This window comes from Pipra filicauda, unplaced genomic scaffold (genome assembly GCF_003945595.2).
Source record: "Pipra filicauda isolate LSUMZ 115617 unplaced genomic scaffold, ASM394559v2 scaffold18_size4552066_pilon, whole genome shotgun sequence".
Taxonomy (NCBI): domain Eukaryota; kingdom Metazoa; phylum Chordata; class Aves; order Passeriformes; family Pipridae; genus Pipra; species Pipra filicauda.
The window spans coordinates 1,835,326-1,848,513 of record NW_024104298.1 but is presented as its reverse complement, the minus strand read 5'-3'; the positions used below and the strand labels follow the sequence as shown (position 1 = coordinate 1,848,513).

The window sequence follows — 13,188 nt, the reverse complement described above, 5'->3', positions numbered from 1 at the left end:
AAGATACAGCTTCAGAAAGGAACTCGGAGTGGTTCCACAGAAATGCAGATGAATCATCTGGAAAGAGATGGAGATGGTCTTCAGTGGATGTTGGCAACAACTCCTATTATTGGGCTGCCTAATTTTTGGATGCACATGCACACACTAATTATTTTTTTTTTGGCACTAAGGCCTCTCTTTACCACTCTGTAAAACTTTGTAATTCATCAAAAACACAGATCTGGGACCAAGTCTCAAGGTCTACGCTGTGCAGTGAAGTCTCTTTCCAGTTTAAATAAGCTACAAATTCCAAAAATTGCCTTGCATCTTGCTTGAGTGTGTCACATTGGAAAGTTCTGGCAGCATGTTAAACACTGAGTGCAAACACTAGGAGTAATAAAATCCTTTTGAAAGAGAGGTCTATAAAAAACAAAAACCCTAAAACAAACCAAACAAACTTTTTCTTTTCGCTTTAAAATTTATAGCGTCCAACTCACTATGACCTTTATTTCTGGAGCAAATCTCATTACTGAAAACACTCTGTAAGTGTTTCAGGATTGCTGTGAAGATAAACATCAGTTTTGCCATTAAATAGTATTTTCCAAATAGGTTTTCTTCTATAAGCAAATAACTCCAGACTATTATTTGATAGTCTCATGGTTTGTTTAATGACGAATAATACGTTGATGCCTACACATAAAAAGAGAATTTTCCATAAATAAATGCACCTGCCAAAAATAATGCGAGTCACAGTCTAGACAGGATTTATGCTACTCTGTCAAATTTGCTCCTTGCACTTGCATTTAATTCTCACTACTACCTTCAATTAGTTCAGTTATGTCCCTTTCAATTTTAGTTCCTGGAAAGATTTAAAGAGGATGCAAATATCACTCATTTTATAGACAGGGTCACAAAGTAGTTACCCAGAATCACTCCAGAATGCTGAGGGCCACTGGCTGTGTTAGGAATAAAAGCTATTCAAGAACCCTAATCACCAGAAAATGGTGCTTGACAAAAAAACCATAGTGGGCTCTTTCTAGGTTCTGTTGTTTCACAATTTAAATGAGATACAGACTGAAATACAGAGCTTATATATTTCAACAGCTGGTTATTTTTCTATTTCTCCTTTCATTTCCTCCTTTTTGAAACAGAATTCCTCGGAATATGAAAAATTCCCATAGACAGGTAGCAAGGTGTCCAATTTTAGATCTTACCCCGGTAATGGAACACATCTTCAATCTATTAAGAAATGTACACAACAGAATCACTTCTGTTACCTCTCTATACATACACTACTCTGACACAGGGTCTGCCAAGTTCTGAGCTACCAAAAGAGTGCCAGTTACACCAAGTGACGCCCTATCATATTCCTTGAGAACTGGAAGTTATTTAAAAAGAACCATCTTAGCCATCATGTAATTTCAAGTAGCAAAGAAAAAATAAAAAATCTAGGAGGTAACTGTAAAGATAACACAGTTAAACTACTTCTAACAGCTTTCCTTGTTTTCTCCTTATCCAATAATCCTTGCATACGTACACACATAGGAATTCATCTAGAGGGCAGGAGAAAACATAATTAAATAGCAACAGAGAAGTACCTTTTAGATTTGGACACCAACAACTTAATAAAAATTGAAGTGCATAAAGCACATGAATACATTTCCACTGCTTTTAACAACTTCAAAAGGAAAAACAAGGTTTTTGTTTGGAACTTTCAACTAAGCCAATGCTTTGGGGAACTAAGTTGATGTTAGGAGTAGCTAAAACTCTCATTTTGCTCTTATTGCTTCATTGCATTGACAGTTTTTTGGTTTTGATTTCTGTTTTTTTAAAGATGACTTAACAGCTGGCAGAAGATACATCTCCTCTCCCGCAAATCACAAGCAGAGAATTTCTCTTTACTGCACTGTTCCAACAACCCAGACACAAAGGTGGCTGCATTTTCTTTCGGTAAGTTGGCACTTCTTTTGCTCCTGAACAGCTGCGATCACTCGAACATCCTACACTCGCCTCAGGATTCCTGCCAGAACCAGCTACACATAAAGCCACCGATGACAAGCACAACTACGGCTGATAAGTCAGCAGCGATGTCATCATCCTATGCTGGATCATAAAGATGCACCCTAAGATTTGTTTCTCCAGAGAGTGCTCCAAAGCAAGAAATACTTAACAATCAAAATAACCCAGAATATCATGACCACAAACAGCAAACAGCTTTTCTGTCTTAAAATTGTTTTAACTTTTATTAACATGGAAATGAAGTCATCCTGGGCCAGCAGCATGCAAAAGTAGGAACAGACACTTTGTATGACACTATATTTGAGACACAACTAGATGGTAAGTGCAGATAACCTAAAAAATTATTTTTAACTACTGTCAGTATTACTCAAGCACTGGGGTAACAAACACTAACTGGAATAGGAGACCAAAGCCACTTCCCAGGAGGACAGAACTTTCCAGAACACACGAAGAACTCGTCAATCTGACTTGTACAATTTAGCAAACACATCCACGGTCCTGGTATGGAGCCCTCCTACTTCCAAATCAGACATAACAAGCACTGGTAGGACTATTAGCCTAAGCCATACTGCTTAAAATTCTAAATTTTCTCTAATATTCTCAAATGTAAGTGCGTGCCAAATTTGAACAAAAAATTACAGCAGGATATTTGAAAGTTAGACAAGTAACTTATATTAAAAAAAAAACAACCAGAATTCTTTGAGTTTCAGTACCTGTTATAAAGACCAAACCCACTAAGTCTGATATCAAAGTGAAAACAGAAAACAGGTATGACAGGAATGACAGGATTTTTAGGTCTATGAGCTTATTCAACTTTCCTACTCATGCTAAGGCACCTAATTTCTAACTACATTAATGGCTTCCTAAAATTTCTGATCTGTGAAGGTTTTGCATAGCAATCTAACAATCTTCAGGGCAAGAGTTGTAACAGAAACACTGAATTTATTAAGAATTTTTAAGCCTCCACTAGGGCTTCAAAAGATCAAGAAAAGACTTTACACACTTGTCCAATAATCATTAATTGTCTTTTCAGCTTACCTTTTTTACTTAGGTCAATAGCAGCTTCTAGAAGAACTTCTAATTCCCCCTTCGGCAATACAGGTACAACCCATCGAGGCCTATAATCAAAAACAAAATCAACCCAAATTTCAATTGTGCTTCTGAAAAATCAAGAATCCTTGACCTTTTGTAATGCTTTTAATATAGGTTAAGCATATACATTTTAAAGTCCTGATGAGTACTACACTAAAAAAATTCAAACCCGACCCAAAGAAAATCCTACTCTGCTTTGAGTCTCTTTCTCTTTACAACTTTAACTCAATTAAAAAAAAATATTTCAAGAAATCCAGTGAAAGAAAGATGTAAAAATCCTGATTCCACTACCAAGATATTTGCAAAAATAATCTACACCCTCTGAAGACAGTGTGAAAATACCTGTTGATCATGTCATCCAACTTTGCCAGGTCTGTGTGTGGAAATGCAGGCTCCTCATCTTCAAGCTGGGGTGGAGCATCAGCTTGGCCCTGCTCATCAGGTGGGGTAGCTGGGGAGTTCTCATTGGAAGAATCAGGTGAAGAAGTCTAAAATTGGAGGGAAAATACTTTAAATACTGCCTGCACTTGTTTTGGCATTTTTCCTTCATATTGTGTTTCAAAGATTCATTTGAAGTAAGCACGTGTCAATATAATATCCTTCGATTTCAGATTTGTTAACAAAAAATAGAGCATAAAATGTGCTATATATGCTTTCTATGCTGATAGTTTAAAAAATAAGCTACAATTCCCAGTGAGGAAAGTAGGGTATATTTTAACAGACTCCTACTTTCAGCAGACCACCTATCTAGAAGGTGAAATAAATACACGGGAGCTCCAGTTTGTACAAATCTTCTGCAGAAAAGATGAGTATTTTAGGCAGAAATACAACCTTGAGCAGCAGCACAGAGGAAAATAACAATGAAAAACACTTTCTTAAAAGTTTGCTAAAAATGAATGACCTACTACTGCAACTGTCTACTAACCAACCTTCAAGAACATGACTAAGTCAAGTCCATTTTGATGGGCCATGCAAAATACAATGTATTTTACAGATCTCATTTATTCACACATACAAATAGTATGAACTGACAATAATAAAGGTTCAAATCAGAATAGCAAGATTTAGGAGGACAAAACCTCAAGTACATTTTCCACCTGTTGTATCACATCTGGCTGGCACACAGTGTATTTTCTTCACAGCACCTTTCACACTGCTGGGTTTTGGATTTGTGACCAAAACAGCACGGAAAACACATCAGTGTTTTGTCTGTTGGTGAACAGCACTGGCATAGATTCAAGGCCTTGTGTTTCTCCTTGTTAACTCCTGTCAAAACTCAGACACAGGCAAGAGATAGGTGAGATGGAAGCAGGGAAAGGCTACCCAGGATGAATATAGAGATGTTGTCAGAGTACGCAGAAATGCAATGAGGAAGGCTGAGGCCCGTTAGGAATTAAATCTGGCTAAGGATGTCAAGGATAACAAGAAGGGCTTCTTCAAATACACCAAAACCAAAATAAATACTACGGAAAATGTGGTCCTGCTACTGAATGGAACAGGGATCCTTGCCAACAGAGGCTACAGAGAAGGTAGAGATACTGAATGCCTTCTTTGCTTCAGTTTTCACAGCCAAGGCCAGTCCTCGGGAATCCCTGAGTCAGGAGATCAGGGAGGAGGTCTGGAGGAAGGAAGACCTTCCTGCCTTGGTTGAGAAGACTGGGTTAGATAAAGACCATTTAATTAAACTTCACATCCACAAGTCCATGTGCTCTGATGGGATGAACCTTTAAGTGCTGAGGAAACTGGCACACACCACAATGAACCACTCACGATTATCTCTGGAAGGTTGTGGCCATCAGGAGAGGCACTCGAGGACTGGAAGTAAGTATCACCCCAGTTTTCAAAAAGGGCAAGGAGGACTCAGGGAACTACCAGCCAGCCAGCATCACCTCAATCCCTGGAGAGGTGATGGAATAGCTCATTCTGGAAGCCAGTTCATCTCTCTGGAAGCCATGGATAAAAGAAGGTGATCAGGAGTAGTCAGCATGGATTCTTAAGGTAAATCATGCTTAACCAACCTGATTGCCTTCTATGATGAAAAAACTATGTGGATGGATGAGGGGAGAGCAGTGGATATTGTCTGCCTGGACTTCAGCAAGGCTTTGACACTGTCTTTCACAACATCCTTCTAGGAAAAATGAGGAAGTGTGGACTGGATGAGTGGACACTGCAGTGGATCAAGAACGTGCTACACTGCAGATCCCAGGGGATTGTAATCAGTGGCACAGGGTGTAGTTGGAGGCCTGTCAGCAGTGGTGTCCCCCAAGGTTCAATACTGGGCCCAGGACTGTTTAACTTACTCATCAATGACGGATGAAGTGGGAGGTGCCTCCTCAGCAACTTTGTTGGTGACACAAAGCTGGAGGAGTGGCCGATACCCCAGAGAGCTGCACAGCCCTTCAGAAGGACCTCGACAGGCTGGAGAGATGGGCAGAGAAGAACTGACATTCAATAAAGGCAAGTGCAGGGCCCTGCACCTGGAGAAAATAACCCCAGGTACCAGGACAGGCTGAGTGCTGACCTGTTAGAAAGCAGCTCTATGGAGAAGGACTAGAGGGTCCTGGTGGACAACAAGCTGTCCAGGAGCCAGTAGAGTGTCCTCAGGACCAAGAAGGCCAATGGGATCCTGGGCTGCATTAGGAAGAGCATTGCCAGCAGGTCAGGGAGGTGATCCTGCCCCTCTGCTCAACTCTGGTGAGGATCACCTGGAGTGCTGTGTCCAGTTCTGGGCTCCTCAGCACAAGAGAGACATGGAGATCCTGGAGCAGATCCAGCAGAGGGTGATAAAGATAATTAAGGGACTGAAGCACCTCAGAAATGAGGAAAGGCTGAAGGAGCTTGGCCTGTTCAGCCTGGAGAAGAGACGACTGAGAGGGGAACACATCAATGCATGCAAATATCTAAAGGTGGGGGGGTGCCAAGAAGATGGAACCAGGGTCTTCTCGGTGGTGCCAAGCAACACAACAAGAGGCAACAGGCAGAAAGTGAAACACAGAAAGTTCCATCCGAATATGAAGAACTTCTTTACTGCGTGGGTGACCATTCACTGGAAAAGACTGACCAGAGAGGTTATAGAGTCTCCCAGATTGGAGATACTCAAAAGCTGCCTGCTCAAAATCCCGAGTAACATGGTGAAGGGGATGCTGCTTGAGCAGGGAGGTTGGATTTAGATGACACCAGGGGTCCCTTCCAACCTTAACTATCCTGTCATTCTCACTTTGCCCCCACAGCCGTAAGTAGGGCAAGAGGCTGGGAGTGGACACAGTGGGGAGAGCTGACCTGACCCGACCAAAGAAGTGCTCCATGCCATGTAATGTCACGCTTGACAATAAAACAAAGGGGTTTTTTCCCTGAGGTAGCTGTTGCTTGGGGATTAGATGGGCCTCCATGAGCTGGTAGTGAGTGACAGCACTTGCATCACTTGTTTCCCCCTCACCCCTTCATTTATAAAACTGCATTTATCTCAATCCATACAATTTCTCACTTTTTCCTTCTGATTCTCTCCCCCATCCCACTGAGGCAGAGGGAGTGAGCGAAAGGGTGGAGACTTCCTTGCTAGTCAGGGTCAGCCCACCACACACATTGCAAAGTACAATTTATTCTCAGGAAGAAGCAACCATTAAACCTTATGGTATTAAAAAAATAATGATATATTCATACTGGATTAAGTGACAAAGTGTCTCTCTTCTTTTAAACGCTTTTAGCTGCACTGTTTAAAAGCACCTTTTCTGGCATTTTTTTCCTCAACAAAAAGGAATCATCACTTTATAATATAGTATATAAAAGCTTTTGCTTGTCTTTTGAAAGCTAGATAACCTGTTCAACAGAAACACACAAAGCTGTTCAGGAAGTCTTGTACAATGAATGGAGACCTGGATGCAGCTGCTCTGGAAGAGCTGACACCTGGATGTAAGCTCTTGTATCCAGAAAGTGCTTTTGCAGAACTGAGCATGAACCGAACTCACAGAGAGTAGTTCTGCCAATCTGTGGCAGGTAAGTCAACAATGTGGTTCAGAGGAAGCTTCTGGTATCATTCCAAGAAGGCTCCTTATCCAAAATACATATGCTTGAAGGAACTATGCCACTGTCTGGAAAGAGAGCATTTTTTGCAATGCAGTGTCTAATTTGCCAGTAGAACTGCCTTCATCCCTCAAAATGTTTTTGTACTTCCAGACACACACACAAAAATATCTAACTATACTAGACATCTCCAGGAATATACAAATTCAAATAATTCAGAAACGCTATTTCTAAAGAGCAAAATCCTTTATTTTTAGACAACTTGATGGTTAATACCGTACCTGATTCTGCTGGAGGGGAGGCTGGGACTGTCCATCAGGAGCCTGGCCCTGGCTATCATTCCCTCCTACCGGAGAGCCACGAGTCGTGGCTGTCATACTCGACACAGGGCAGATCTTTGCAATTTTGTCTGCTTATGTAGTTGATGTGAGAGAAGAAATTATAGTCCACTTAGTTAAGTTGAAGTACCAGCATATGCTTGCCTTAAAAAGCTCCAACTCAAGAACATGACATCTTGCAGAGACCATTGCATAACCTGTGGGTGGAAAAAAAGAAATACGCTGTATTAACACATGCATATAAACATAATCCACACCTGGAAAAGAACACTATGAAAACAAGTACACTGCTATAGAGAATCTTTTATTTTAGATTTAGTGTTCCTTTTTATAGACTATAACTGACAAAATCACATTTGACATATTTAACATGATTTTAACATTCTGAGTAAAAATTACACTGATAATCACCTTTATACCTCTGAGAAACTGACACACATCCAAAATGCAGCTGTTTACTCTGACTTGTGCCTGAATCACTACAGTAGATTCTCAACTTGAATTCTTGGTGCTGCTCAAGGTCTGTGGTAGAAGTGACCTGGTTACAAGCCTAGAAAGCCAAATTTGTCATCTTTTCCAATATCTTCTCCTGACACTGCTTAACTGCAGATGTCTGAGAGTTAGAGACTGATTCTGCCTCAGCTGAGACTGAGACCCTGTAGCCAAACTTCCATTAGCACATCAGTATTCACCCAGGGAATTTGACCTGTATTCCCTTTCTCCAGCACCTGCCTACCAAAGCCTGGGTTCTCTGGCCTTGCAGCCCCACTGCAAAGCCCACCATATCACCACCAAGCACTTTAGCAGATTATGTGAAGAAAACTGTGACATCAGATTTGTTGAACTTGTAATCATGATAGCAAGAGTTCAGTATTTGTTATGTGTTTCAACTTCATTGCATTATATACAGACAAAAGGAGCTGAATTAAGTTATAAGAGCAATTTCACCCTATAACACCGGGCATTGTGTAATTCGTAGAAGATGAGATGTAATTTCCCAGAGCAACTCAGATTTCCAAGCACCACATAAACCAACAACAGTAGTCTGAAAGTTAAAAAGCCAAGTAAAGTGGTAGAAAGAGCTGTACGAGCTTTCAGCAAGAGGCATTTGGCAGTGCTAAGCTCCTGATTCAAACAGCAGAAATTCTGTTGTAACACTATGCATATTTATAAGTGTTTCATTGTGATGTCTCAAGTTAATTTTCAGTTGTTATCTTCCTCCAAGACACTTTAAAATCCTTTCTTAAACTGCGCAAATTCACAAGGCATTACATATACAATAAAAATTGACTGAACACACCGTACCTCCCCTGCCCAGTCTCCAATACTCACAGCACCAACAAATTTATAGAGCTCTAATAAGGTCACTAAAATAATGTTCACTTTTGAATAAAATTGTGTTCTTTGAAAACATTCAACTGTAATCCAACTCTAACCTTCAGAATTCATATTCATAGGGCTTAGTAAGTCTACTAAGTGCAGAACAAATGCATTACCAACTTGAAATTTTCTTTAGGAAGAAATGATTTTTTAAAGACAACTTTTAAAATTAATGTATTTGGCATGTAATTGGAGCTTTTTAAAAAATGCCTTCCTGAGTATTTAATTGTTTTTTACTGGTTTAGAAAGATCACTTGGTAGAAAGTACTAGCAAGACTAAGTTTCCTGTCACATATATCTATACACACACACACTGCAGTCTACTGCAGTTCAATGCAGTCAGTTCCCCTGCACTACCTGATGGAGGCTTTGAGGTACTTGCACAAACCAGTGAAATCAAACTGCTGCCAACTTACACTGCACTTTCAGCAGCTCTAAGCCAACCACCACCACAATAAACCTGCTTTAACCACCACCATTCTTCCTTAACAGATCTGGTTCACAACACCACCACATGAAAACTTGTGCTGGCACAAGGAGCAAGATAGCAAAGAACAGAAAAAGGGCAAAATTGCTCATTTCAGCACCAATCCTGGTCTAGGTTGGCTTAAACTGCAGGAAGAACTGTCCACAGACTGCTTCCATTCCACAGTTGCTTACACCAAGGGCAAGCTGCTCCATCTCATCCCTTTCTTATTCTAATGCTTTGGGCTAAATTATCATGAAGTGAGCTGGTTTGGAGTACTAAAAGAAACAACAACAAAAACCCACAAAACTTACAAAGACTGATTATTTCCAGTTTCTTTAATTGCTTGGAGTGGTACACTGCAAGGGCAGAGAGCATTCATCCCAATACCAGCCAGGGAGCCAGGATAAACTCCAGCTCTCCTGTCAAACTGACTGACACTAGAGTGGATTTACCTTGAGATTTGTCTCTGTGCTCAACTGAAGGGTGTGGGCAAAGCATTCTTGCAAATTCCATTCTGCTCAAGGCAAGTAACACAATTTAACTAGGAAATACATGAAAGCTACTACTGAAATATCCAACTTATTCAAAATCATGCAAATTCACAGAGTAAAGCAAAGCTCCGTATATTTTCCTTATATTTTGTTGATACTAGTAAAAAACGTTTACATAAAGGACTAACCTATCATTTTCTTCCTCTTATTTAGTGATTCTTTGCTTAAGAGTCTAATCATGACTCTCCATGTATATTACTTAAATTATATTCCCAGAAAACTGTACTTCAGGGCTTCCTCAGAATTTCACTTGGCTTGGCCATGTGCATAACACAAGGCCAACTTCAGGAGTTCATCGCTTGTCCCTCCTCAGAGATACAAAAGTAACTTCCACTCATTCTGCAGCTAACTAAAAACACTCCATCTCCAGTAAATTGATTGTTGTAGTACCTCCATATTCTAAATTGCAAGGATATCCTTGCTCAGGTATTTTCCTTCTAATTACAGAGAATATAAACATACTTCTGTAAGTGTAATCATAATCCAATTTATGCATTTTAAATGGTAGGAGAAGGCAGCAGTTTACCAGTCCTGTTTTCAGTCACTCATTTAACCATTTATGTTTCAGAGAAAACATCAAACTGCATGCCCACAGAGAACATGCTACTGCTTTAACCTCTCTAGCACTAATTAACCATGAAACTTTGAATTCCCATCACTTAATTCAGACTATTCAATTCCAATTTTTTGGATTTACAACACGCCAAGGCACAGTTTGGCTCAGCTCAAGAACACCCTTCACACCTATTTCTAATTAATTTGATAATGTATAAACACATGTAAACCGATGCAGTGACACCTTGGTTTGAAGCACAGAGACAGCCCAACAGAAACAATTCAAACTCCCTGTATCCAGCTGAATTCTAATGGACACTCTGCATTAGTTTTCATATACATCTCATTTCTACTATTCCTGATTTTGGATTCAGCGCGGTAAGCCACATTAAAAAAAAATTAACACCTCTACCCAAAGCTTTGAATAGATGTTTTGAAACAGGCTCAAAATGGAGACAGATACCTGTTAAATTAGAAACTAACTACTCAATTGCTAATCAAGCCATGTACGAGGCTATGAAGGCTGAGTCAAATGAATCCCACTGACATTTGCTTTTTGATTGCCAGCTGAGCAAATTCCCATTTGCTATGCTTTTGCCATCTCCTTGTGTCACCCTGATTTACCAATAAATTATAAGTGAAAGCCAGTTTTTGCTTCACGTGACTCCTTGGAATTTTAATAACACCAGGAAAAGACAACTACAGTTCTTCTGACTCCCCATTTGGAAGGCAGCACCCAGTGCAAGCAGCACTCCAAGAGAGTCCCAGCAGCCTGAGGACACTGAGCACAGCCTGTCCTCAGGAGGGGCCTGTGCTTCCACTCTCCAGCACCCAGTACAGCTGCACACATGAGCCTCACCTCAGCTTCCACAGCCAGCAACCTCATGCCTGTGTGGCAGAAGAGGTTAATCTTGTTTTGGGGAGAAATCAAGCACCTTTTCAAAAGCCAGAAATAAAAAAAGGTCAGACCTATGTTCCTGGGTAAGTGCTAGGTCCGAAGCAAATATGGGCACATTATCCTGTTACAGGATAACATGTCACAGCAAACAGAAAGGATGGCATTTTAGCATATAATGATGAAAGAGCAAACATAATTTTCTAATACAGTTGACTTCTAGAACAGCTTTCATTTGAGTTTCTCAAAGTCTCCTCTTCAAAAACAACTGCGATACCCCAATACTTACAGCCTTTCTCCTAGATTGGTTACTTAAAATATAGAGCCTCAGAAAAAAGCAAATGCCAGGTGACAGAGGCAGACTTCAAAATGCACTTTATTATTCATGAGCATTACCTAAGCCCTATCCAGGGTCACAGACCTATTCTGCTTTTATTTGAAGTACTCTGGTTACATACAAATGAGGACATATGCCACAAAATCTACTTTGCCATGTGGTAATGGTGAATGCCAGAATACAAGTCTACCCACCATGTAACAACAGAGCTTGTTAACAATCACACAACTATTCATTTATAGAATGATGTTTCTCTCTAAACAGGATCTCACTGATGTGCTTTTTCACCACAAGTGCTGTACTGCAAAAAGGCTTAATGGCAGCAATACAGTTTTAGGGTGAAAGGTATCACTGATTGGTTTCATACAGGATTCTAGGAACTGCCTTCTTAAAATCTTAATAAGTACTGACTCACCACAAGGATTATGACATGATTCTAGCCTAAAATTCTAGACTTGGGAATCTAACCTTCTACCCTACTCCTTTATTCCAACCAGAACGCCTTCTCATCTAGAAACACCTCCCCCAAATCTGTAACACTGACCTAATTCAGTAGTTACAATCTATACACACCCCCACACACTTACCATTTTCTTTCTTCTCTGTCTTGTATCTTTCAGGAAGGAGGAAATTATATATATAATCAGAATAGAGCACTGCTGGTCCCAGCAATTTGCTCATTAACACTGACATGCACTAAAACTGAAATGCATTCAATGATTAATGAAAAACTTGTCATTAAGCTACTATTCAGTACAGCAAGAAGTGTCTAACTTCCAATGTCTAAAAAATACCTGGTAAGCAGCAACCAGAAAATGTTATCTTGAATAGCATATATTACAAAGAAATGACTTAAGGTTCCTTCTCCTAGTAAAGAAGTGAGTATACATGACACTTAGTCAGCTGCATCAGGTTCCAACACATTATTTCAAAGCAACAATTGTCTTAGTCTTACAGTAAAAGACAGATTTTGAGTAACTGTAACTGTTATGATCTAAAACCATTCTCACTGAAAACCAGGTTACTTCCAGTAACCTTTTGCAGTGATCCTTCCACACCATATATCTGAAATGAAGACACTTGGCAGCCTAAGTTTCTGGAACATCGAGTACTTCCATGCAAACATGTAATTCTATTTGCCCTCAAACTCATATAACAAAATAAAGGGGGACTGTCCTGAAACATACTGCAGTTCCTTCAGGATTTTTTTCTTTTTAACTTCAAAGCTTAGGGTTGAGACTAAGCTTAGCTAACCTACATCTGCTTAACAGTATCCAACTACACTTCACCAGAAATGCTCCTACACCCAGCACTCATATGAATTTAAACAAGCAGTAAAAGTACAGAAAGTGAACTTCCAAAACTGAAGCCCAAGAAATTCTAATCAAATCTAACAGCATTCAAGTTAAGGCTGACAACAGTATTTTGCTCTGCATGTCAAGGCAACAAAATAGATGTATTCGAAATGTATTAATTTTTTCTTTCACAGCATCATCGAATGGTTTGGGTTGGAAGGGACCCCAGTGATCATCCAGTTCCGACCCCCCTTCCAT

At 40.0% G+C, this 13,188-nt stretch overlaps 1 protein-coding gene across 4 annotated transcripts in view; it reads right to left on the bottom strand.

Annotated features, from left to right (window-relative positions):
• USP9X (ubiquitin specific peptidase 9 X-linked) overlaps positions 1-13,188 on the bottom strand; it is a 107,103-nt gene that overhangs the window by 74,042 nt on the left and 19,873 nt on the right. For all 4 annotated transcript variants that reach the window (XM_027741985.2, XM_027741986.2, XM_027741988.2 and 1 more), the window contains exons 2-4: positions 7,392-7,645; positions 3,433-3,578; positions 3,037-3,116 (exon numbers count right to left, since the gene is read on the bottom strand). In XM_027741985.2, the coding sequence (XP_027597786.1) occupies positions 3,037-3,116; positions 3,433-3,578; positions 7,392-7,487 (322 nt within the window). In that variant the 5' untranslated portion in view covers positions 7,488-7,645. The remainder of the gene's footprint in view (positions 1-3,036; positions 3,117-3,432; positions 3,579-7,391; positions 7,646-13,188) is intronic.